The 24,363-nt window shown below is 51.9% G+C and overlaps 2 protein-coding genes across 2 annotated transcripts; one reads left to right on the top strand and one right to left on the bottom strand.

Moving 5' to 3' along the window:
- The first annotated feature begins 369 nt into the window (after positions 1-369).
- On the top strand, positions 370-19,315 carry cenpe (centromere protein E). Its single transcript, XM_072436346.1, has 42 exons — positions 370-425; positions 1,098-1,201; positions 2,016-2,105; positions 2,166-2,284; positions 3,347-3,469; positions 3,549-3,630; positions 3,688-3,755; positions 4,441-4,506; positions 4,578-4,629; positions 4,702-4,789; positions 4,871-5,000; positions 5,132-5,251; positions 5,346-5,501; positions 5,568-5,700; positions 6,975-7,062; positions 7,140-7,383; positions 7,469-7,525; positions 7,929-8,096; positions 8,168-8,311; positions 8,377-8,508; positions 8,580-8,757; positions 8,825-9,114; positions 9,385-9,531; positions 9,607-9,798; positions 10,679-10,810; positions 10,886-11,032; positions 12,256-12,321; positions 13,695-13,811; positions 13,899-14,054; positions 14,135-14,236; positions 14,940-14,990; positions 15,060-15,158; positions 15,385-15,567; positions 15,635-15,844; positions 16,196-16,399; positions 16,482-16,811; positions 17,062-17,220; positions 17,302-17,393; positions 18,035-18,126; positions 18,246-18,378; positions 18,575-18,915; positions 19,192-19,315. Exons 1-42 carry the CDS (start codon positions 370-372, stop codon positions 19,263-19,265), a joined length of 5,715 nt encoding a protein of 1,904 aa, XP_072292447.1. The 3' UTR covers positions 19,266-19,315.
- A 9-nt stretch (positions 19,316-19,324) lies between these two features.
- On the bottom strand, positions 19,325-23,953 carry yipf4 (Yip1 domain family, member 4). The gene is made up of 6 exons (XM_072436831.1): positions 23,738-23,953; positions 22,561-22,714; positions 20,491-20,656; positions 20,168-20,245; positions 19,990-20,103; positions 19,325-19,921 (listed from the first exon to the last, which is right to left on the bottom strand). Exons 1-6 carry the CDS (start codon positions 23,793-23,795, stop codon positions 19,784-19,786), a joined length of 708 nt encoding a protein of 235 aa, XP_072292932.1. The 5' UTR covers positions 23,796-23,953; the 3' UTR covers positions 19,325-19,783.
- Between the last annotated feature and the right edge of the window lie 410 nt (positions 23,954-24,363).

Here is a 24,363-nt window from a genome sequence, read left to right as displayed (position 1 = left end):
CTTTTATTTACAGAGAACAAAAGCGTGAACTTGAATAAAAATCAATTGAAGACGTTTTTTTTGTAATAAATCTCTAAATGAAATGCCTTAATATTCATCCTTGACATGTCATTCATATTTACATTTAAACATTTGAATCAATGCCGTTTCCGGGTTTTTTGTAGTATTTTGCTTTTCCTACACTCCCAAGATGGCCGCCACTTCGCGTCACATGGTTGGCTCCTCCTCCGTTGACGTTGACCAATGAAAACAGCGCGGGCAGGTTTAAAACGGAACGGAGGCTGCGCCACGAGCCACGGGAAAACGTAGAATAAAGACAATTATCCGCGTCGTTTTTGGTCGGTAACGGCAAAGATTACCGGAGCCAACATGGCGGAGGACTCTGCGGTGAAGGTGTGCGTGCGCGTGCGTCCTCTGATTGACAGGTGAGTGGAACAAGCTAACGTCTGCGTTTTAGCGCAAAACAAGCTACAATTAAAGTGTGGAAATGTCTTATTTAACTGTTTATTTTACGTGTTTGCGTCTAAACCGCTCAGAAAAGTCGTTTTTCAAAGAGTCTGTCACATTTTCAACGGTTAACCGACAGCAGTTCGAAATGCTCGCCGTTTTAAAGCTTTAGCTTATGAATAAATTCCAATTTGCAGTTGGAAAAAGTCACTTTCTATGACAAAACATGGACAAATACTGTTTACTGACCGTAATCTTTATTTCAGCTTGATATTCTTGTATGTTTAGTGTTCGAGTGTGAAATATCTGTAAATAATTTGAATTCAAACAGTAAATTGTTCTATAAGTGATCTGTTCTTTTCCTCTGCATCTACCTGCATTGCAACAATGAAATTTCCCCATGTGGGACAATAAAGGAATATCTTATTCTTAAAATCCTGTGTTACTGTGTTTAGAGCAGCTCTGACGTCACTCTAAGGCTTTTACTGTGACAAACACTTGGATTTGTCATACATTGTGTCATTTTATGTCATTTTGTGCTTAATCCCAGTTTTTCCAGTAAAATCACATGTTTTTTTTCTTGTATTTCCACCTCAAACACACTTCCTGTCACGGTGTGTCTCTTTGTGGCACTCTAACCGTGACAACAGGGAGGACGCCGCGTGTGAGAACGCCCCGACGCTGCACTGGAAGGCTGACCACAACTGTGTCCATCAGGTCGACGATGGAGCGACGGTCAAAAGCTTCAGCTTCGGTCAGTTTCTGAGAACGAGACGGAACCGTTTTCATCTCGTGTGCTTTAGATTCGAGATGCACCATCAATCGACCGCCGAGTAAAAAAGCCGTAATGTCGTAATTTCCAGTTTTGGGCCGATCAGACTGACCCTCATGCGCGGTGTGGCGCAGCTCAACGCGCCCAGAGTAAAACCGCTAAAAATTAGCAAGACTCATTCAGAGCGCAGCGGCCAAAGTGTCCAGTTTACATTTAAAGGTGCAATGCACGATTTTTCAGTGATTTGAGAACTCGGGCGGAAGTGCACAGGCCACTCCCCTGTGCTCGTACCACTCCCCTGTGCTCGTGCCACTCCCCCGTGCGCGGCGTGCCACTCCCCCGTGCGCGGCGTGCCACTCCCCCGTGCGCGGCGTGCCACTCCCCCGTGCGCGGCGTGCCACTCCCCCGTGCGCGGCGTGCCACTCCCCCGTGCGCGGCGTGCCACTCCCCCGTGCGCGGCGTGCCACTCCCCCGTGCGCGGCGTGCCACTCCCCCGTGCACTGGGGAGTTTGTGGGAAAATCAGTGGCGAGAGAGAGAATCTGTATCGGAAAAAATGGTTTTGGCAGGTCCGACCTCCTTAAACCAGACATCGTATCGGCCAGAATTTTCCAATCGGTGCGTCTCTAGTTTAGATCTCGAGTACAGATTTTAAATGACTTGTTTAAGTTGCTAAAGTATTTCATTCAAAGTTAGAATAGATTTTTGAACTTTAAAAAGCAAACGTTTCAGACGTTTCTTCCTGTGTCGTTTATCGTGAAAACGTATTAAAAGGTGAAATGTGCTTTATATTTTCAGATCGTGTTTTTACAGTTCATGAGACGACGAAGCAGCTTTACCAGGCGATCGCCAAACCTCTGGTGGTGTCCACGGTCCAAGGATACAACGGTGCGTCCCTTTGACCCCGGGGTCGTGGACGTCGCCTTCTTAAGCCTCTCTCATTTGCAGGGACGATCTTCGCTTATGGACAGACGTCGTCGGGGAAGACGTTCACCATGATGGGCTCTGACCAGACGCCCGGGGTCATTCCTCTGGCGGTGGAGGACGTCTTCCAGACCATCCAGAACGTGAGTGTCTGGACCTTCTACTGCAGGACACGCTTGAGCTGAAGGATCTGGACCTTCTCAGGCTGCCAAATAGGCAGGGGCCCGTAGGCCCTCAAATGGCTGGCAGGCCCGGGGTTTGAATTGGGAGGGGCCCCTGAGCCCCTGTATCGAAATTCTTGATTGTTTTTTGAGGATTTAACTAGTAATTTGTCCATATTCGGGGCATTTCCATCGCTTAAGTTTCGTTTTCACAGACATGCCACTTTGCAGTATTCTCGCTTCTCATTGGCCGAGCGGTGTCCATGATCTAATTTCGATGAAAGCGGGCATCTGATAGGCCGCTGCGGTCGGTCTCGTTCGGTTGTTCTCGGAAATGCTCGCTCTAATTTTGCACCAAAAGTGAAATCTCGGTCGGCGGCGTCAATCTCTCCTCAGGCCAACAATTCAGTCTTTTTAAAGTTGTTTCAACAAAAGCTGTGTCAATGTGGAAGTATCCAAGGGCCCCAAGGGCCCCGCCCCTTGGAGCTGTTAGCATCGGGGCAATGTATATATGTTTATTTTGTAGAATGTGATTTTATATATTCCATAAGATCTCCTTGTGTCAAATGCTGTAAACAGTATTTATTTTATATCTAAGAAACATGATTATTTTGAATTAAACAGTTTTAAAGATCATGATCTCTGGTTTAGAGGATTCAATTCACTTCACTATGCTCTTCATATCAAATAAAAGTACTTTAAATTGTTTTACATGCTAATAACCAGGTTTAAAACAATAAAATGATCTTGTTCTTATGATGCCGCGCACACTTGTGGGCCCCTGAAATTGCTGTGGGAAATCTATTCCTCAGCCTGCCTTCTACTGCGTCACACGTTTGAGCTGAAGGATCTGGACCTTCATATAAAGTAGTGATGGTTTAAGGCGACGGTCCAACTTTGAGCAAACCAAATGTATAAATCAAGACCAATTCAGATCATAACTTTTGATGCTTTAATAGTTTTCTTCTTCTCATTTTTACTCTAAAAGTACATTTTCAAAGGTGTTCTCAGTACTTTAAGGTGAGTATTTCTCTGCTCCGTCAGTGTCCCGATGAGAAGGAGTTCCTCCTGCGCGTGTCGTACATGGAGATCTACAACGAGACCGTGACCGACCTGCTGGTGGAGAGCTGGAGGAGGAAGCCCCTGGAGGTCCGAGAGTCCCTCAACGTGAGTCCATGAGTCTGGAGCCTTCATGCTTCTGGGCCACGCCTCTTTATCTCCGCCTTCCTTTTCCCTCGTACTGCAGAAGAACATCTACGTGGCCGACCTCTCGGAGGAGCTGGTGACGAGCACCGCCCAAGCTCTGCACTGGATCCGGGTCGGAGAGAGTAAGTCCCAGAACATTCCCAGAACATTCCATCTTCTGACTCTTCTCTGATCCGTAGAAAATCGACATTACGGGAAAACTAAAATGAACCAGCGCAGCAGTCGCTCACACACCATTTTCCGGATGGTAAGTCTCCTAAGAGCGTGACCTCCATGACGAGTTCTCACTGTGACCTCCATGACGTGTTCTCACTGTGACCTCCATGACGTGTTCTCACTGTGACCTCCATGACGTGTTCTCACTGTGACCTCCATGACGTGTTCTCACTGTGACCTCCATGACGTGTTCTCACTGTGACCTCCATGACGAGTTCTCACTGTGACCTCCATGACGAGTTCTCACTGTGACCTCCATGACGTGTTCTCATCGCTGTGACCTCCATGACGTGTTCTCATCGCTGTGACCTCCATGACGTGTTCTCATCGCTGTGACCTCCATGACGTGTTCTCATCGCTGTGACCTCCATGACGTGTTCTCACTGTGACCTCCATGACGAGTTCTCACTGTGACCTCCATGACGAGTTCTCACTGTGACCTCCATGACGTGTTCTCACTGTGACCTCCATGACGTGTTCTCACTGTGACCTCCATGACGAGTTCTCACTGTGACCTCCATGACGTGTTCTCATCGCTGTGACCTCCATGACGTGTTCTCATCGCTGTGACCTCCATGACGTGTTCTCATCGCTGTGACCTCCATGACGTGTTCTCATCGCTGTGACCTCCATGACGTGTTCTCACTGTGACCTCCATGACGAGTTCTCATCGCTGTGACCTCCATGACGTGTTCTCGCGCTTTGCACCTCGACAGATTCTGGAGAGCCGCGAGACGAGCGACAGTGAGACGTCGGACGGAGCCATCATCGTGTCGCACCTGGTGAGTGTTCTTCAGCTTTTTGCCGGTTCTTTGTGCGTGAACGTGTGTCATTGGCATCTGGTTTCCTTCAGAACCTGGTGGACCTGGCGGGTTCTGAGCGGGCGAGTCAGACCGGAGCAGAAGGTGAGTTCTGGGCCGTTTCACGCTCGCGTTCACGACTTGCCACGTCTTGAGACCTTTTCTGTTTCGTGAAAGGTGCGCGCTTCAAAGAAGGCTGCAACATCAACCGGAGTCTCTTCACCCTCGGCCAAGTCATCAAGAAGCTCACGGAAGAAAGTCAGACGTGGGTGAAACATGGTCAAACGGTCACCTTGGTTTGACTCCTGACCGCTCCGGCGCTGACCAGTGTTTCTGTGGTTTCCAGGGGCTTCATAAACTACAGAGACAGTAAACTCACTCGGATTCTGCAGAATTCTCTGGGCGGGAATGCCAAAACGGTCATCATCTGCACCATCACCCCCGAGACCTTGGATGAGACCATGAGCAGTTTGCAGGTGAGGTCGCTTCAGGTTTATGGTCCGTGGCACTGGTCCTATCGTGATCAGAAGCTCTCAGGTTTAAGATGCTGCAGAAACGTGCAGATGTTTGCTCATATTTCTCTGAACCCGTGTTTCTTCTGTGCCAGTTCGCGAGCACCGCAAAGAAGATGAAGAACGACCCTCATGTGACGGAGGTGTCTGACGACGGCGCTCTGCTCAAGAGATACCGCAACGAGATCGTGGACCTCAAGCGGCGACTTCTGGAGGTGAGTTTAGGCGTGTCCTTCTTCTGGACCTGGGTGGAGGCGTGTCCTTCTTCTGGACCTGGGTGGAGGCGTGTCTGAAGTGTTTCTGCTCCAGGTTTCCTCGGTAACGCAGACCACAGCCACAGAGAAAGAGCTGCTGTCACAGACCCTTCAGGAGAAGGACCAGCTGCAGCGCGAGCAGGAGGACCGGATCAGAAACTTGACCAATCTGCTGGTCAGCACCAACTCCATCATCCCGGCGGCTCGACCTGTGAGTGTCCGCTCGCGTGACTCTGTAGATGTCCCGTGTGTCTCTGACCAGCTGCGTCTGCTTCAGGCTCCCAAACGCAGGGTGACGTGGGGCGGTCAGATGCTCAAGCTGGTGTCCGGCTCCAGCGCTGCGTCCGAACTCAATCTGACCGAAGTTTCATCCAAGAAGAGGAAAACCACTGTGTCGGACCGCGACCTGGGTCAGTGGGTTTGTAGAGCAGGTTTCACACACGAGGCGTTTAAAGAACTTCACCACATCGTGTCAGAGGCAGTGAGAGGCCGAGGCACGAGCTGTGTAACCACGGTAACGCCGAGGAAGGAGGACACAGGAAGTGCTGCTGAAGCTTCTATCTTTAGTGTAGTTGTGGTCAGTATATTTGACTTTCAGATCCTCTGTATTAAATGGTGGCGTTAAACAGCAGATAACAATATTAGACTCTTAATAAAAGACTACATTGTGTTTCTAAAGCCTAAAACACACATAAACACAAATAAAACCTGTTTAATACTAACAATAAAAATAATACTAAATTATACAATAAATTAGATCTTCAGGCTTTGTTGAATATAAAAGCAGCTCGGTACCTCTGGTTTAGAGACCTAAGAGAGAAGTCACTTCATTCACAGCTAAACACTGGTCCAGATTCACCTGTGACAGTGAAACATAGATCTGACTCGTCTGCATCATTGTGATAGGACACAGGTCACATGACACACAGTGAAACTAACTGCAGCATGTGGAGGTTGAACAGAAGGGGTCCCAGGACTGACCCTTGGGGCACTCCTGTTTAGGGCGGGACTCAGTCCTCTAGTCTCTGTAAGAGGGTCCCATGATGGACAGTGTCAGAAGCAGCATCAGATCTAACGGCAGCTGAGCTGGAGGGTTTGTTCATCTGTTACCGTGGCAACAGGACACGCCCATTGTTACTGCAGCTTCCAATTATTTCAGAAAAATATCTTTCCCTAGTTCTACATAAAATCAGGTTGACCATAGAACAACCTGTGGGTGATTATTTCATCTAAATATTGCATAGACTCCGCCCCCTTTTTGTTTTCTCGTGTTTCAGATTCAAACTTTAGGTGGAGCAGATTCTATTTGGAAATGTAGTTCTAGTAGAATCTGCTCCACCCGTGTTTTTGTCAAGCCATGTTTCATTTAAAAACCTGAAATCAAGATTATAAGAAATAAAATGATTAAGAATGATTTGTTACATAAGAATCTGACATTTAGCACAGCAAGTTTCAGACCAGTTTCAGTGGGACTGGGCTTCTCTCGCTTCCTTATCTCCCATAGCTACGATGCACTGGGTCTCAGCCCCCCCCCGGCACTGGGGGGGGGCTGAGACCCAGTGCATCGTAGCTATGGGAGATAAGGAAGCGGCTATAGCTAGCTGGAGCACGCAAGGAACGAGTCTGCTCTGGCGAGGGCCGATCTTGAGGCCATATTTGATGATGTGTCGTCTTTGAACATCAGGCGAGTCTTTTCATCACTGGGAGATTCCGGAAGAAGCTCCAGAAGACATGGACGACAGTCATGTCACGACTCGCAGCTTTGGAGACAGGTTTGTTTGGCGTGTTCTTTTGGAAATGGCAGTAGGTTTCTCTAGTTTCTCAGTTTCATTCCATAATTCGTTTCCAGCCCTAAAGACGTGCCACCAGAACGCCTGTCTTCTCTTGAGCAACAACTGGAAAGTGAGCGTCTCCAGAGCAGCGAGGCTCAAGCGACGGTCAAAGCTCTGAATGAGCGACTGGCCGAGCTTGAACTTCAGCTGCAGGAGGAGCTTCAGCTGAAGGAAGACGCCCGGCGACGAGAGGCCGAGCTGGAGCTCCAGGCGCAGATGGAGAAGGAACGTCTTAAGGAACCAGCGGAAAACGTGGATCAGGTTTGACGCTTGTCCTGAAGAATAATGCTTTTTAAACGAAGCTACAAAAGTGATGTTTATGTTGACAGTTTTTTTTTAATTTTAGATCAAGAGGCAGTTTTCAGAAGCCGTCCAACTGTGTGAAGCGCTGGCATCAGAGAAGGTACGGCTCCTGGTGCTGAGGCCATCGTGCAGACCCAGAGCTGGGCGGCGCCTTCCTTGGCGTCTTTGTTGGATGAACAAAGCCCTGAAGCGACTCAACAATGTCATTACCAGCCAAAGCCTTCTGTTTCTGACCTGAAATGGATTTATTCATGTCCATTTATGAATATTCAGTGGATCATGAGTGGAAAGAGTAAAGACCAGTTCCACCAATCGCAGTAGGCCTTGGTTTTTATAAGAAAAGTCAAATTAAAGGTAGTAGTACATCATTTCTACAAAGTAATGGTCCGGTCGGGGCAGAGAGGGGGAGGTCTCTGGGTCTGCACCTTTGCACTTTTACCCATGATCCTTCAGCACGCTTTAAGACAAGTGCAACGTATTCATTCAGTCTTTTTTTTCCACAGGATTCGTTGCTTTCAGAACGCAATTACCTAAAGGACGAGCTGGGACTGTCTCTGGAGCAAATCAGAACTCTGGAGAAAGAGAACGCAGATCTTTCACACGGGCTCGAGGAGAAGCGGGAGATCGACGAGTTCGAAAACCTCGAGCAGCAAATCATCCACGACAACGAGGTATGGCCTGAAGAGGGCGCCGTCTTGAGTCCATGAAACCTCTGGTTCATAACCGTTGTTGTTGACACCAGGAGGAACTGCGTGAGGAGATCTCCCGGCTGAAGATCGCACTCCAGTCCTCTGAACGGAAGTGCCAGGATGTCCAGAACGACTTTGACGCTTTGTCCGTCGAGCTCAAGAAGAAATGCGACTTGATCGAGCGACTTCAGCAGATGGTTTGTGCAGGTCGACCCCGCTCGGTTTGTGGAGGGAGAATCTCTAACGTGTTGACTGTGTTCAGAACGGAAAAGACTTGGTTGAAGAGGTGTCGACGCTTCAACGCTCGCTCGGCGATGCAGAGAAGGTCAGCCTGGACACCAAGAAGGAGTGGGCGTGTCTCCGATCGCAGACCATGGCCCTGGAAGAGAGAACTGTCAGTTACATGTTCATCGCCGGCTCGGTCTTTACAGTGGTTTGAGTGTTTGACCTTCTGACCCTGTGTAGGTGATGCTCACGCTTCACAGCGAGAAGAGTGAAAATGAGGCGACGAGCCTGCGCTGCCAGCTCGAGAGGGAGAAGTCCAAATACAAGAAGATGCAGTTTGATCTTCAGAAAGAGTTGAACGTTACATTTGAGGAGAACGTCAAACTGGGCGCTCTTCTAGATGGCAAAGTTCCTAAAAGTAGGTTCTATGGCGTTAACATTCTGGTTTGTGAAGAACACGTTTGTGATTGTTATTTCCTCAACAGATCTGATCGACAATGTTGAGCTTGAGAGAAGTTTGACAAAGCTAAACAAAGACCTGGCCTCTTGTCATGAGGCCAACGCAGAGCTCCAACTCAAACTGGAACAAGAGCTTCAGGCCAAAGAGCAACATCTGCAGGAGCTTCAGGCCAAAGAGCAACATCTGCAGGAGCTTCAGGCCAAAGAGCAACATCTGCAGGAGCTTCAGGCCAAAGAGCAACATCTGCAGGAGCTTCAGGCCAAAGAGCAACATCTGCAGGAGCTTCAGGTCAAAGTGGCTGAGCTGGTGAAGCAGGTGAGAATAAAGACCGCGACAGGATGAAGTCTGAACACACCTTTTCGTTGTAATATCATTTCTTTGCCGGAGACGGTGCTGTAAACGCTGTATTGTTAGACGTTCTTTTCTTGAGTTTGACCTGCACCGCGTGAACGTGGACGTCAGGCTCAGCAGTGCGAGCCATTCATTTGGTCTGAAGATCTACCACGAGTGCTACGAGCTCATGCAAAGGTCAAATGTGTGTGAGCCTCACTGTGGTCAGAACCTGTGCTTGTGTTTGTCCTTCAGCTGGAAGAAAGTGAATGTCTGCGAGTGTCTCTGACCGAGCAGCTGCATGAGATCCATCAGCTGAAGGCCGACCTGGAGGAGAAGATCACCGACGGTGAAACGGCCAGAAGAACTGATGAAGACATCCAGAAAGAACTGGAAGAACAAGTATGTGGCTGGTCCATTCTTTTCTCAGCAGCGTCGTTCTGGTCATCACCGGTGAAGGGTCATCTGTGTTTGCAGCTGGAGCAGTTGACCGCTGAGCTGCAGAGCGTCCAGGCCCAGAAGGAGGCTGCCATGTCCGAGTGTGAGAGGCTCCGGTCAGTCTGCAGTGACCGAGACGTCCTGCACCAGCTGAAGGAGGAGAGGGATCAGCTGAAGGAGGAGAGGGATCAGCTGAAGGAGGAGAGGGATCAGCTGAAGGAGGAGAGGGACCAGCTGAAGGAGGAGAGGGATCAGCTGAAGGAGGAGAGGGATCAGCTGAAGGAGGAGAGGGATCAGCTGAAGGAGGAGAGGGATCAGCTGAAGGAGGAGAGGGATCAGCTGAAGGAGGAGAGGGATCAGCTGAAGGAGGAGAGGGACCAGCTGAAGGAGGAGAGGGACCAGCTGAAGGAGGAGAGGGATCAGCTGAAGGAGGAGAGGGATCAGCTGAAGGAGGAGAGGGATCAGCTGAAGGAGGAGAGGGACCAGCTGAAGGGGGAGAGGGACCAGCTGAAGGAGGAGAGGGACCAGCTGAAGGGGGAGAGGGACCAGCTGAAGGGGGAGAGGGACCAGCTGAAGGAGGAGAGGGACCAGCTGAAGGAGGAGAGGGACCAGCTGAAGGAGGAGAGGGACCAGCTGAAGGGGGAGAGGGACCAGCTGAAGGAGGAGAGGGATCAGCTGAAGGAGGAGAGGGATCAGCTGAAGGAGGAGAGGGATCAGCTGAAGGAGGAGAGGGACCAGCTGAAGGAGGAGAGGGACCAGCTGAAGGAGGAGAGGGACCAGCTGAAGGAGGAGAGGGACCAGCTGAAGGAGGAGAGGGACCAGCTGAAGGAGGAGAGGGACCAGCTGAAGGGGGAGAGGGACCAGCTGAAGGGGGAGAGGGACCAGCTGAAGGGGGAGAGGGACCAGCTGAAGGGGGAGAGGGACCAGCTGAAGGGGGAGAGGGACCAGCTGAAGGGGGAGAGGGACCAGCTGAAGGAGGATCTGCAGGAGAACATTGAAATGGTGAGGATCGTCGTTGGCCCCGTGGTTGCGGCCTTGCTTGCCTTCTGAAAGTTTGGGGCAATTGATTTTAGATGAGTTTTGTCCATAAAGAATGTTGTACCTCAAACAGATGATTGACATCCAGGACGAGCTCCGGGCCCTTCAGGAGAAGAACGTGGAACAGAAAGAGAACATTCAGAAGCTGAAGGCCTCATCCACACAGGAGGAAGCTTCTGCTGAGCAGGAGCGTCTCCAAGCACAAGTGAGACTGTTTCTACAAATCAAAGCAGACGAACTGTTTGAGTTGAATAGAAACACAAGAGTATTTTATGTCCAGATGACGAGTCTTGAAGAACAACTGCAGCGTGCTGGAGCCGATGGTAAGAGGTCCAAAGAGGAGCTGGACGAGCTGGTGTCCAGAGTGAGCGCTCTCACTGAGGACAAAGAGCAGCTGCAGCAGCTCCTGGACAACACCTCAGGCCTGGTACGTGCTGCTCACACGGACATGAGGACGTCCAGTCCTTCACTCACACTCACATGTGTCCTCAGGCTTCACTCACACTCACATGTGTCCTCAGGCTTCACTCACACTCACATGTGTCCTCAGGCTTCACTCACGCTCACATGTGTCCTCAGGCTTCACTCACGCTCACATGTGTCCTCAGGCTTCACTCACGCTCACATGTGTCCTCAGGCTTCACTCACGCTCACATGTGTCCTCAGGCTTCACTCACGCTCACATGTGTCCTCAGGCTTCACTCACGCTCACATGTGTCCTCAGGCTTCACTCACGTGTGTCCTCAGGCTTCACTCACGTGTGTCCTCAGGCTTCACTCACGCTCACGTGTGTCCTCAGGCTTCACTCACGCTCACGTGTGTCCTCAGGCTTCACTCACGCTCACGTGTGTCCTCAGGCTTCACTCACGCTCACGTGTGTCCTCAGGCTTCACTCACGCCCACGTGTGTCCTCAGGCTTCACTCACGCTCACGTGTGTCCTCAGGCTTCACTCACGCTCACGTGTGTCCTCAGGCTACACTCACGTGTGTCCTCAGGCTTCACTCACGCTCACGTGTGTCCTCAGGCTACACTCACATGTGTCCTCAGGCTTCACTCACGCTCACGTGTGTCCTCAGGCTACACTCACATGTGTCCTCAGGCTTCACTCACGCTCACGTGTGTCCTCAGGCTACACTCACATGTGTCCTCAGGCTTCACTCACGCCCACGTGTGTCCTCAGGCTTCACTCACGCTCACGTGTGTCCTCAGGCTTCACTCACGCCCACGTGTGTCCTCAGGCTTCACTCACGCCCACGTGTGTCCTCAGGCTTCACTCACGCCCACGTGTGTCCTCAGGCTTCACTCACGCCCACGTGTGTCCTCAGGCTTCACTCACGCCCACGTGTGTCCTCAGGCTTCACTCACGCCCACGTGTGTCCTCAGGCTTCACTCACGCCCACGTGTGTCCTCAGGCTTCACTCACGCCCACGTGTGTCCTCAGGCTTCACTCACGCTCACGTGTGTCCTCAGGCTTCACTCACGCTCACGTGTGTCCTCAGGCTTCACTCACGCTCACGTGTGTCCTCAGGCTTCACTCACGCTCACGTGTGTCCTCAGGCTACACTCACGTGTGTCCTCAGGCTTCACTCACGTGTGTCCTCAGGCTACACTCACGTGTGTCCTCAGGCTTCACTCACGTGTGTCCTCAGGCTTCACTGCAGAGTGAGCTCAATCAGGCAGAAACGCAAGAAAACATGGCCAAACTCCAGCAGGAGGTACACGACCTTTAAGTGCACTTTACACACATCTTTTTGTACTTTATGAAGTGCACTTGTTCCATCTGTACACTCTATGAAGTGCACTTGCTCTTCATAGATTTGTAAATTTGAGAATTGCAAAGCAAAACACGAAAGTGACTAACAATCAATATTTTCCATTGATATAACACGATTATTTATTTAAATTCTATTTAAGAAAACTCTTAACAAATTAACTTTTAAACATTTTTCTTTAAATAAAACTTGTAAATAAAATGAATTGTTGAACAAATGAATCAACACAAAGTCAGACGGCCTCATTTACAACTTTCTTCCACATCATCATCACATGACTATTCTCAGGAGTCTCATTTACATATTCATTGTCTTTACACTCGGAAACATAAATGTTGCTGTTGTGTTATTCACATTGTACCGCTCTGTCTGACCTTCCATTTTTTGTTTTGTTATTTGATGACGGTCCCTAAAGTACTCTCTTCTCGGCTCAGAGTTATTGACCTCTGACCTCAGTTTGAATCCGACACTAACTTTACCTGTGGCTCCTCCCACTTTCAGACTCGATCTGAGACCGCAGCGGGACTCATGTCCACACAGCGTCCTACATGTGTCGTGTCCACACAGCGTCCTACATGTGTCGTGTCCACACAGCGTCCTACATGCGTCGTGTCCACACAGCGTCCTACATGTGTCGTGTCCACACAGCGTCCTACATGTGTCGTGTCCACACAGCGTCCTACATGTGTCGTGTCCACGCAGCGTCCTACATGTGTCGTGTCCACGCAGCGTCCTACATGCGTCGTGTCCACACAGCGTCCTACATGTGTCGTGTCCACGCAGCGTCCTACATGTGTCATGTCCACACAGCGTCCTACATGTGTCGTGTCCATGCAGCGTCCTACATGTGTCGTGTCCACGCAGCGTCCTACATGTGTCGTGTCCATGCAGCGTCCTACATGTGTCATGTCCACGCAGCGTCCTACATGTGTCGTGTCCACACAGCGTCCTACGTGTCGTGTCCACACAGCGTCCTACATGTGTCATGTCCACACAGCGTCCTACATGTGTCGTGTCCACGCAGCGTCCTACATGCGTCGTGTCCACACAGCGTCCTACATGTGTCGTCATGACGATGGATTGACAGTGATCAGTACTTTTAGGAGCTTTGGTGACGCAATTGAACACATTTATGTATCGCAAAAGCTGCGATAAAAACACACTTTTCTGACGAATGCATCGCATTTGAGAGAAATTGTGTCACATTTTGCGATACGTTTATTCTGAACCCTGACTTTTCTTGTCCTCAGAGTGGCTGTGTTTGTTTCCATGTCTTTATCTTGTGAGTTGAATTCTTCATGTACATTTGTCTCCAGCTTGATGAGGCTCAGAGAAAGGTCCAGTCGTTGGAGCAGATGCTTCAGGAGAAGAATCAGAAGAACTTGGACCTGGAAAGACTGAGTCAGGAGCGACTGGACGAGCTGGAGAGACGGGTTTGTGCTTCTTATGACTTATGAAGGTGCCTTTTTATGAACTGGGAGGATTGTGTCGTCCTGATGAAACCACGTTGATCCAAACAGACGGCAGAACTGCAGCGTGCTGGAGCAGACGGTGGGACGTCCAAAGAGGAGCTGGACGAGCTGGTGTCCAGAGTGAGCGCTCTCACTGAGAACAAAGAGCAGCTGCAGCAGCTCCTGGACACACTTAAAGAAGAGAAGCAGCAGCTCGGTGGACAGGTTTGATCTTCTTCTCTTGGTGAACTCTGCATCTTCATCCAGCTGCTTTTGGTCTCTTCACTGATGTCCGCCGTCTGCAGATGACTGACCTGACTGAGACTGTGCAGTCGCTCACTGAGACTGTGCAGTCGCTCACTGAGCAGAAGAACCGTCTGAAGCAGCTGCACCACGACATGGAGGAGGTGAGAAGGTCTTGTTCTGCTTCAGTGAATCTAGAGACATCAATTGAAAGATATTTGACGGGCGTGTCCCACCGGGAAGAGGCCCCGGGACCGCTCAGCGATCACATCACTGCAGTCGCTGCATCGACTGTTGAGGTGAAGGAGCCAAGTCCAAAGACAAAGCTCTGGATTCATCGCTGACTCTATGTTCTGACCTCACCTCTGGTCATGAGCTTTAATGACCCAAAGGACAAGATCGAGGATACAAACGGTCCAAATGAGTTTCCTCCCCCGGGTGGCTGGGCGCTCCCTTAGAGATAGGGGGAGGAGCTCAGTCAGCTCAGCTTGGGTGAAGTGTCTGGGGAGAGGGAAATCTGGGAGTCCCTGCTTAGACTGCCGCCCCCGCGACCCGGATCAGAGGAAGTAGATGGATGGATTGTATGTAGTGTGTGTGCGTCCTTCGTTCTCCTCGTCCCTCGTCCTGGATAAGTGTTATATCCAGATTGTGCCAAAGAAAGCCAGTGATTGTCACAATTGTACAAGTTGTACTCTTAACGATAAAGATCTTCCCTTTTGATCACATTGTTTTATCATCCTTGGATCAAACATAATCCCACCAGTTCTTTAGTCTGTCCCACCAGTTCTCCAGAGCAGACGAGGGTTTGGACAATAAGTTAAACTGTCTTGTCTAAAATGCGTTGAATATTTGTCTTTTCACTCAAAGGAGTTGGAGATGTTGAAGAAGGAAAGTGAAGCACAACAGGTTCTACAACAGGTTGGGGAAGGTTCTCATGTTCTTATGGTTCCTCTGGTTGTGTCTGACCCTCAGTCCTTCTGTGTCCAGTCACTGAATGAGGCCAAGCAGACGATCTGTGATCTGAGAGAAGAGATGAGCCTTCTCCCTGACGAGCAGCTCCTGAAGGAGTCCACGCTGCAGCTCCAGGTCCATCATCAGCACCATGAGCCTCACCATGAGCCTCACCATGAGCCTCACCATGAGCCTCACCATGAGCCTCACCATGAGCCTCACCATGAGCCTCACCATGAGCCTCACCATGAGCCTCACCATGAGCCTCACCATGAGCCTCACCATGAGCCTCACCATGAGCCTCACCATGAGCCTCACCATGAGCCTCACATGCTTAAACCGCCTTTGTGACTCATTTTAGGAGGAGTTTAAGGAGTTGAAGGCGTTTTGGGAGGAGTGTAGGGACTGGGACTCCGAGCGTGGGAACTACAGACTGCTCTCGGCTCCGCCCGGCCTCGACTCGCTGCCTAAAAACACCGTTCAGTCCGTTAACGCGGTCAACGATTTGTGTTGGCAAACTATTGGACGCATAAGCCTCATGTTTGTAAGTGTTCTTCTGTGGAGGCCCAAGTCGACGCGCTGCCTTCAGGTCTAATCCCACTTGTCTTCAGGTGCAGCAGCATAAGTTCTTCCAGAGCTTCCACCAGCTGTGGGAGGATCTGGTGAAGAAGGACGTGTCTGTGTTTGAGGAGCGGCGTTTACAGGACGTCCTGACGTGCCGAGCCACCGCCTCCAGCTTCAACATCAAACACCTGGACTTTGTGCCACTGTGGAAGCTCCGGATGAAGGAGCTTCTGGAGAAGAGGCGGTGTTACATCCAGGTTTGTCGCACCCTGACCTGTGCCCCGCCCTGACCTGTGCCACGCCCTGACCTGTGTCCCGCCCTGACCTGTGCCACGCCCTGACCTGTCACTTGCCATCGTGACCTCTAGTGTTTGCACCATTTAGACAGTTTATGAGGATTGAGAGTTTATTGGAATTGTAACGCTAACGATGGAGCAGACTGTGGTCAAAGGTCAGACTGGTCAGTCTTTGACCTTTGACCAGTCTGTGTGACCTTTGACCACAAAGGTCACACGTCCTGCCAAAGCGAACTAAACGAGGTTCTAACATTGTTCCTCATTAAAAACATGGTGATTGCTTCTTTATTGCGGCTCATGTTGTGTCTGTAGAAGATGGAGCAGACTCGGACGAGGATGAGGGCTTCGTTCAAGAGGGAGTTCTCTACTGAGCTGAAGGAAAAGAAGAGTTATGAGAACCGGCTGCAGGAGATTTGTGCTTCAGAGCCTCTGGACGTCTCTGCTCTGGACTCCTTCCTGGACGCTCAGCAGCTGCTCAGAAACACTCTGCTCCAGGAGAGGAACCGCTTCTTCGAGGTACGAGCCTTTGACCCAGTTTGACCTTCACGCTGTGGTAGGTTCTTAAGGTTCTTTTGGTTCAGTAGCGTTGTGTTTCCAGGCCCTGAGCGAGGAGCACACGGAGCTGCTGAAAGAGCTGACTCAGGCGGCGGCTCAGGCTCAGACTCTTTTAGAAGAAGAGAAGAACAAGAGGTTTATTCTGGAGCGAGCGGTGGACGACTCCACGCTGAAAACAGAGGCGACGATTATAATGGACAATCGCATGCTCCAGGACCAGCTGACCGCGGCCCAGTACCAGCTCCGTGTGGCCCTGGACCAGCGGCGTGCGGCCCAGGACCAGCTGACCGCGGCCCAGGACCAGCTGACCGCGGCCCAGGACCAGCTGACCGCGGCCCAGGACCAGCTGACCGCAGCCCAGGAAGAGCTTGAGGTCGGTCACTTTGAGCCTTAAAGAGCCTGCACTTTTCTAAGGCTTTCTTATGACCTCACCTGTAGTTTCTGTTGTAGCTGCGGTGGTGTTAGCTTAGCTTTAGCTCTCTTTGCTAATAGCGGGGGGAGATAAAGGACACTTACACTCAGAAACATGTTTAAGTGGAGAAATGAGAGGCGGGGCTGTAGAGGCGGGGCTGTAGCGGCGAAGCCTCAGCAGCCGAAGCCTCATCACGTGCTGATGTTTGCAGGTGGTCAGTCTGGAGAAGCAGCAGTTGCAGAAGGTCCAGGTCCAGGCCGAGCGTCGGGTCAGCGCCCACAAAGAAGCGACTCAGCTGCTGCAGACGGAGCTCCAGGACGCGCTCGCCAAGCTCCATGAGATGGAGCGACGAGAGGCGAGCGAGGCCAAGGTGACCGCGCCCCCGTGTGCGCACTATTGCCCCCATGTGACCCCGACTCGCCCGTGACTCTCCCTCGTTTGTGTCCCACAGAGAAACGCTTCTGCCGAGCTGCAGCAGCTGAAGAGAACCGTGTCTGAACTGGAACTGGAGCTTCAGACGTCGTCGGAAAAGCACCAGCACGAGTATGTCCTGAGCGAGAGGGGGCGTGTCCTGAGCGAGATGGGGCGTGTCCTGAGCGAGAGGGGGCGTGTCCTGAGCGAGAGGGGGCGTGTCCTGAGCGAGAGGGGGCGTGTCCTGAGCGGGAGGGGGCGTGTCCTGAGCGGGAGGGGGCGAGCGCGTGTCCTGAGCGGGAGGGGGCGAGCGCGTGTCCTGAGCGGGAGGGGGCGAGCGCGTGTCCTGAGCGGGAGGGGGCGAGCGCGTGTCCTGAGCGGGAGGGGGCGAGCGCGTGTCCTGAGCGGGAGGGGGCGAGCGCGTGTCCTGAGCGGGAGGGGGCGAGCGCGTGTCCTGAAGACGTATGGGAGGATTTTAGAAGCTCATTCGACAAATTAAAAATATGAATTTTACATTTCAGAATCGACTCAACATTTTGAGCGTTTGTCATGTTTGTGCTCGTGTCCAACAGAAAGTACAATTATAAACTTGACACAGAGGTGATGTCACAGATGTTACCATAGCAACCAGACTGTAAACAAGAGCCACACTCCACATAAACCACAACAGTTCTGACCTGACACACAATAAGACCATAAAACACCTTTTAGTCCAACCATGTGTCGCACACTGACGACGTCGCACTGACGACGTCGCACCTCTAAACTCTCAGGCTCCAGAGGTTGACGTCTCTCTTGGACGTGAAGACAACATCGCTGAGGCGGCTGAAGGAAACGCTCCGCTCGGAGCAGGACGACCCGCCCTGTAAGCACCTGTCAATCACACATCACATTTGAACGCGGGCGCCCCCCCACGTGGCATGGCGGGCGGGCGCCCCCCCCTGGTGGCGCTGCAGAGCTGATGCCTTTATGTTTGCGTGGCAGATCTGGAGGGAGAAGCTCTTGCCGCTCGCCTGGTCCAGCCCAAAGGCGTCATCCAGACTCGGACGCTTCTGGACAAGAGCAAACGGGACGAGGAGATCAAACGACTTAAGCTGAGGATCACGGAGCTGGAGAGGTGAGAACTGAGCCTCAGAACAATGTCTGTTTTTGATGACATCACAGAGGGATTCTGTCAGTTTCCTCCACAAACTGCGACACGACTGCAGTAAAAACGACTCATTTCCCACAGGGACGTCAGAATGAGACGCCAGAACCTTCACGTGACTTTAATGTTTCAGTTTAACTTTAAAGCTCGTGGTGTTTGTCTTCAGCCTCGTGTCCAGTCTGCACGCCGACGTCGCCAAGTGGAAGCAACGAGCGCTCAAGATGAAGAGCGCCGAGGTCCGTCCATTGTGCACGCCGCCAAAGCGCCAGCGCCTGGACTCTCCCCGGCTGCGCTCGCCAATGAAGCCCCTGGACTCTCCCCGGCTGCGCTCGCCAATGAAGCCCCTGGACTCTCCCCGGCTGCGCTCGCCAATGAAGCCCCTGAACTCGCCGTCGCTCCTGAACTTGCCCAAAAGCGGGTTCTTTGGCGGCGGCAGCAGCTCCGAGGTTCTGGAGAGGAACTGCCCAAAACAGTTCTTCGATAACTCGGGCCTCGGCGCAGCTCGAGGTGAGACGTTTGAGCCTTTTCATGTACAACACCTTCAGAACCACGCCCCTCATGCTAAAGACACGCCCCTTCACCCAGCGAGTCCTGCCCACTGTCACCTCAGCTCCTCCTAAGCATATTCCACACAAACGTCCGAGTCGTTTCATCCGTTTAGAAACAAACTACACAATTCTAAAGTGTTTGTTTGTGACGTGTGTTTGTTTGTGACGTGTGTGTTTGTTTGTGACGTGTGTGTTTGTAACGTGTTTGTTTGTGACATGTGTTTGTTTGTTGCAGGTGAAGGCGAGGAAGCTGATTGGCCGCAGTGGCCTTTGTCGCCCAATCAGCAAAAGATGTGCAACAAGCAATAATCTTGTTTTATTTTTAACCCTGTGTTTTCAGAGAAATAAAGTGTTTTTAACCAGCATCATGTCATTTACATTTTTTAATGAAATCCATAAATATACAGACTGGTAACCATGGTAACAAGAGCACATTATTGATCTTCACAAAAGTCCCAGAGTGATCAAAGTGAAGCCACTTTATTTACATATTTGTAGAACGCCTCCGAGACGGGGCATCTGATGGAAAAGGGACATGTCTTTTCTGTCCGAGAGGACTTTGACGCAGAGGTCCAGGTTTAGTCCAGGTTTAGTCCTAATGTAGACCTGGTTTTGATCTGATTTAGTCCTGGTTTATTTCATCCCTACTGACCCGCCAGCTTCATAGAACCAGAGTTACAGAGGTAACTTTGGTTTATACTTGGTCTGGTCTGGTCGGGGTTTTAACTGGTTAAAATGTGGTTTACTTTGGTTTAGTCCTGGACCTCTGACCCCTGCGATTGACTCATGCCTGGCTCTGACTTCAGTCCTGCGCTCTGATTGGTCGGTCAGACTCCGGTGTACAGAGACAGGAAGTAGATGTAGAGGAGGAAGATGGGATAAATCAGGAGCGGCTTCTTCGTCTTTAACTCATCACCAACGAGAAGCGACGCTGCGCTGTACGCCGCCCAGAACACGCCCAGCAACTGCAAACAGAACCACATTAGAACCGGGGCCAGGCACGGGGCGGGGCCGGGCAAGGGGCCCGACTCACTTTGATGACGATGGAGAGCAGCTCGATTCGTCCGATGAAGAGCAGTAATGGAGCGATGACGATGAGAGGAAGCAGAGAGTAACCGATCACGCCCAGAACCTGCCCGAAAGAAACCTGCCACACAAACATGAAATGTAAAATCTGAGGGTTCGATCCGACCTCTGACCTGTGAACTCACCTCTCCTCCAAGAACTCGAGCCAGAAGGAAAATGATTAAAGAGCCAAAGATCCAGATGGTGATGATCCACGACACGACCTGAAACAGGAAGTCAAAGCACAACAGGGGGCGCTCTTAGTACTAATAATAATAACTTATTTATATAGCGTTTTCAGTGACCCAAAGACGCTGAACATATATAAAAAAGGGGGGTATTTACAGACAGGGGGGGACAGCACGCACAATACACATAATATACAGATAAAATGAACAAGACAGAAGAAGTAGAAAGAAAAAGATGTGGATGTAACAAAGTACTGGAAGCAGCAGCAGCAGTTACTGACCCTGAACTGTCCGTAGATGGAGATCATGGAGAACAGCAGGACGACGGCCAGAGGACCCCAGAAGTCTGGATTGTCCCTAACGACCTGTCGATTGTAGCCCAGAGAAGGCATCAGGACACAACGAAGCTTATAGTAGATGTCCTTCAGGTCGATGTCCAGCTCGTCTCTGCAGGCGGAGACACACGCTCATAAACTTGATCAAAGTTCTTGTAAATCTAAATTAGTTTTGTCTCTGTTCACGTTTTATTGTGTCTCAGTTTGACATTGAAGCCTTTATGTGTTAATATAATCCATGTTTCAGTGTTTTTAGGCTGCGGAGCCTCTGGGGGCGTGAGAGTGTGCGGGAGCCTCTGGGGGCGTGAGAGTGCGGGAGCCTCTGGGGGCGTGAGAGTGTGAGGGAGCCTCTGGGGGCGTGAGAGTGTGAGGGAGCCTCTGGGGCGTGAGAGAGTGCGGGAGCCTCTGGGGGCGTGAGTGTGCGGGAGCCTCTGGGGGCGTGAGAGTGCGGGAGCCTCTGGGGGCGTGAGAGTGTGAGGGAGCCTCTGGGGGCGTGAGAGTGCGGGAGCCTCTGGGGGCGTGAGAGTGTGAGGGAGCCTCTGGGGGCGTGAGAGTGTGCGGGAGCCTCTGGGGGCGTGAGAGTGTGAGGGAGCCTCTGGGGGCGTGAGAGTGTGCGGGAGCCTCTGGGGGCGTGAGAGTGCGGGAGCCTCTGGGGGCGTGAGAGTGCGGGAGCCTCTGGGGGCGTGAGAGTGTGCGGGAGCCTCTGGGGGCGTGAGAGAGTGCGGGAGCCTCTGGGGGCGTGAGAGTGTGCGGGAGCCTCTGGGGGCGTGAGAGTGCGGGAGCCTCTGGGGGCGTGAGAGTGCGGGAGCCTCTGGGGGCGTGAGAGTGTGCGGGAGCCTCTGGGGGCGTGAGAGTGTGAGGGAGCCTCTGGGGCGTGAGAGAGTGCGGGAGCCTCTGGGGGCGTGAGTGTGCGGGAGCCTCTGGGGGCGTGAGTGTGCGGGAGCCTCTGGGGGCGTGAGAGTGCGGGAGCCTCTGGGGGCGTGAGAGTGTGAGGGAGCCTCTGGGGGCGTGAGAGTGTGCGGGAGCCTCTGGGGGCGTGAGAGTGTGAGGGAGCCTCTGGGGTGTGAGAGTGTGCGGGAGCCTCTGGGGGCGTGAGAGTGTGCGGGAGCCTCTGGGGGCGTGAGAGTGTGAGGGAGCCTCTGGGGGCGTGAGAGTGTGAGGGAGCCTCTGGGGCGTGAGAGAGTGCGGGAGCCTCTGGGGGCGTGAGAGTGTGAGGGAGCCTCTGGGGCGTGAGAGAGTGCGGGAGCCTCTGGGGGCGTGAGTGTGCGGGAGCCTCTGGGGGCGTGAGAGTGCGGGAGCCTCTGGGGGCGTGAGTGTGCGGGAGCCTCTGGGGCGTGAGAGAGTGCGGGAGCCTCTGGGGGCGTGAGTGTGCGGGAGCCTCTGGGGGCGTGAGAGTGCGGGAGCCTCTGGGGGCGTGAGAGTGTGAGGGAGCCTCTGGGGGCGTGAGAGTGTGAGGGAGCCTCTGGGGGCGTGAGAGTGTGAGGGAGCCTCTGGGGGCGTGAGAGTGTGAGGGAGCCTCTGGGGCGTGAGAGAGTGCGGGAGCCTCTGGGGGCGTGAGAGTGTGCGGGAGCCTCTGGGGGCGTGAGAGTGTGAGGGAGCCTCTGGGGGCGTGAGAGTGTGAGGGAGCCTCTGGGGGCGTGAGAGTGTGAGGGAGCCTCTGGGGGCGTGAGAGTGTGAGGGAGCCTCTGGGGGCGTGAGAGTGTGAGGGAGCCTCTGGGGCGTGAGAGAGTGCGGGAGCCTCTGGGGCGTGAGAGAGTGAGGGAGCCTCTGGGGGCGTGAGAGTGTGAGGGAGCCTCTGGGGGCGTGAGAGTGCGGGAGCCTCTGGGGGCGTGAGAGTGTGCGGGAGCCTCTGGGGGCGTGAGAGTGCGGGAGCCTCTGGGGGCGTGAGAGTGTGAGGGAGCCTCTGGGGGCGTGAGAGTGTGAGGGAGCCTCTGGGGGCGTGAGAGTGTGAGGGAGCCTCTGGGGGCGTGAGAGTGTGAGGGAGCCTCTGGGGGCGTGAGAGTGCGGGCCCCTCACAGCAGCGGCTTGTGCTCCTCGCTCTCGTCCTCCTCCACCTCCAGGAGCCAGCCGTAGCCGCGCTGCCGCAGGAAGGTCGTGGCGTAAGGGTCTTTGCCCGAGTCTGCGCCCACGTTCAGCTTCACGTCCGGAGCGCTGATGGTCCCGCTGAGCTCTGAGGAGACGCAGAGGGTTAGAGCGGGGCCGGGACAGGGACCGAGACAGGGACAGGGACCGAGACCGGTAACAAGGACCGCAACAGGGACTGTAACTAACGGGACAGGGACCCAGACTGGGACAGGGACAGAGATAGGGACAGGGACCCAGACTGGGACAGGGACAGAGATAGGGACAGGGACCCAGACTGGGACAGAGATAGGGACAGGGACCCAGACTGGGACAGGGACAGAGATAGGGACAGGGACCCAGACTGGGACAGGGACAGAGATAGGGACAGGGACCCAGACTGGGACAGGGACAGAGATAGGGACAGGGACCCAGACTGGGACAGGGACAGAGACAGGGACAGGGACAAATTTAGACTTTGTGCATTTGAACAACTAATTGAAAGGTCTGAATATCCATCAATGCGAAAAATACTTTAAAAAAACGGTTTAAATCAGGATCAGAACATGAAAAATCTGTTTTTATTTGTATTTACTTAGTTCATTTTACAGACAATCACAAACCAAGAGCTGGAACACAAACTAGAGCAAAAGAAAGTAGCAATAATACAAGTAATAATAATGGCACCATAAAGTTAAACATAAATAAAGCCCATTTAGGCAAAAGATGTTTTACTCAAATAAAACCCAAACTGCTGCTGTCATTCTTGTTTTAATCTGTGTCATTTTAGGATTTTGTGTCAAATGTAAAGTGCAATGAATTATAATTTTCTGGAAAATAAACTAAGCATCTATTGAACTAAATATTTGATGTTTTCCAAGCTTTTTATTATAGATTTGTGATTCAAACTGATATATTACTTCAGTCCCAAATGTGTCCGAAACTACAGCCCAGTCTCAACCCACGGCGCTTAAATCCTGCTGTAATAACGACATAAACACACCAGGAGCTTCTTTATGCGGCGCGTCTATTACAGATGTTATAAACCGTCAATAAAGTGCGTTATTATTGTGTCTAAACTGAGAATCCCGCTGTTAAACGTCAGTTAGCATTAGCATTAGCATTAGCTCACCCTCAGCCTCAGCGGAAGACACGAACGTAAAGTCTCCATTATTGGGAGGAAACTGCATCGTCACGCGGTCTGTCGCACACGTCGCACCCGCAGAAGGCACGCTGAACTCGGGCAGGTGTTAGGGCCGTCCCGGTGCTGGTGTCATACGTGTTTTCGGTGTGTTTTTGGGGCCACTAAAGCATGTTGTTGTCGCTCGTTCGAAGGCAACAGGAAGCGACACGTCTCATGGCGCGTTCAGGGCGACGCCAAAAACTGGGACTTTTGCGTTTACTTTTCACTTTTGGCCACAAGTTCCTCATTCTGAGCCACATAACGCCCGTAACAACAGACACGCGTCGTCAGAAACACGCCTGATTTGGTCTCGAAATAATTAAATCACAAAAATAAATTAAAATCTGTCCAAAAAACATGTCACGATTCTTAATTTGTTACTTTGAGCAATTACTCCCTTATTTTCCTATTTCAAATTAAAAATATTAACTTAAACTGTATATTTACATGATTATTACGTGGTTACTTTCGTCTCATGGTTATACAAACTTGAAAAGTAATTTTAAATGCACAAAAACCGGTCTAGTTTCTGTTTTTACTCCTCTCATGAACATTGTTAGTGTCATAACCTTCCT

Source organism: Eucyclogobius newberryi, unplaced genomic scaffold (assembly GCF_026437365.1).
Source record: "Eucyclogobius newberryi isolate DKJ021-1_F unplaced genomic scaffold, fEucNew1.0.hap1 SCAF_8, whole genome shotgun sequence".
NCBI lineage: Eukaryota > Metazoa > Chordata > Actinopteri > Gobiiformes > Gobiidae > Eucyclogobius > Eucyclogobius newberryi.
Note: the sequence above shows the minus strand (reverse complement) of the source record. Positions and strands in the feature narration are given on the sequence as shown.

Excerpts from the sequence above, each read along its gene's own strand:
- cenpe (XM_072436346.1), top strand. The coding sequence starts at position 370 with ATGGCGGAGGACTCTGCGGTGAAGGTGTGCGTGCGCGTGCGTCCTCTG. Across the intron at positions 7,384-7,468 it reads CAGCGGAAAACGTGGATCAG|ATCAAGAGGCAGTTTTCAGA; the intron begins GTTTGACGCTTG and ends TTTTAATTTTAG. Across the intron at positions 8,758-8,824 it reads AGATGGCAAAGTTCCTAAAA|ATCTGATCGACAATGTTGAG; the intron begins GTAGGTTCTATG and ends TTTCCTCAACAG.
- yipf4 (XM_072436831.1), bottom strand. The coding sequence starts at position 23,795 with ATGCAGTTTCCTCCCAATAATGGAGACTTTACGTTCGTGTCTTCCGCT. Across the intron at positions 20,657-22,560 it reads GAGGAGCACAAGCCGCTGCT|AGACGAGCTGGACATCGACC; the intron begins GTGAGGGGCCCG and ends CTCCGCCTGCAG. Across the intron at positions 19,922-19,989 it reads TGCTCTCCATCGTCATCAAA|TTGCTGGGCGTGTTCTGGGC; the intron begins GTGAGTCGGGCC and ends TTCTGTTTGCAG.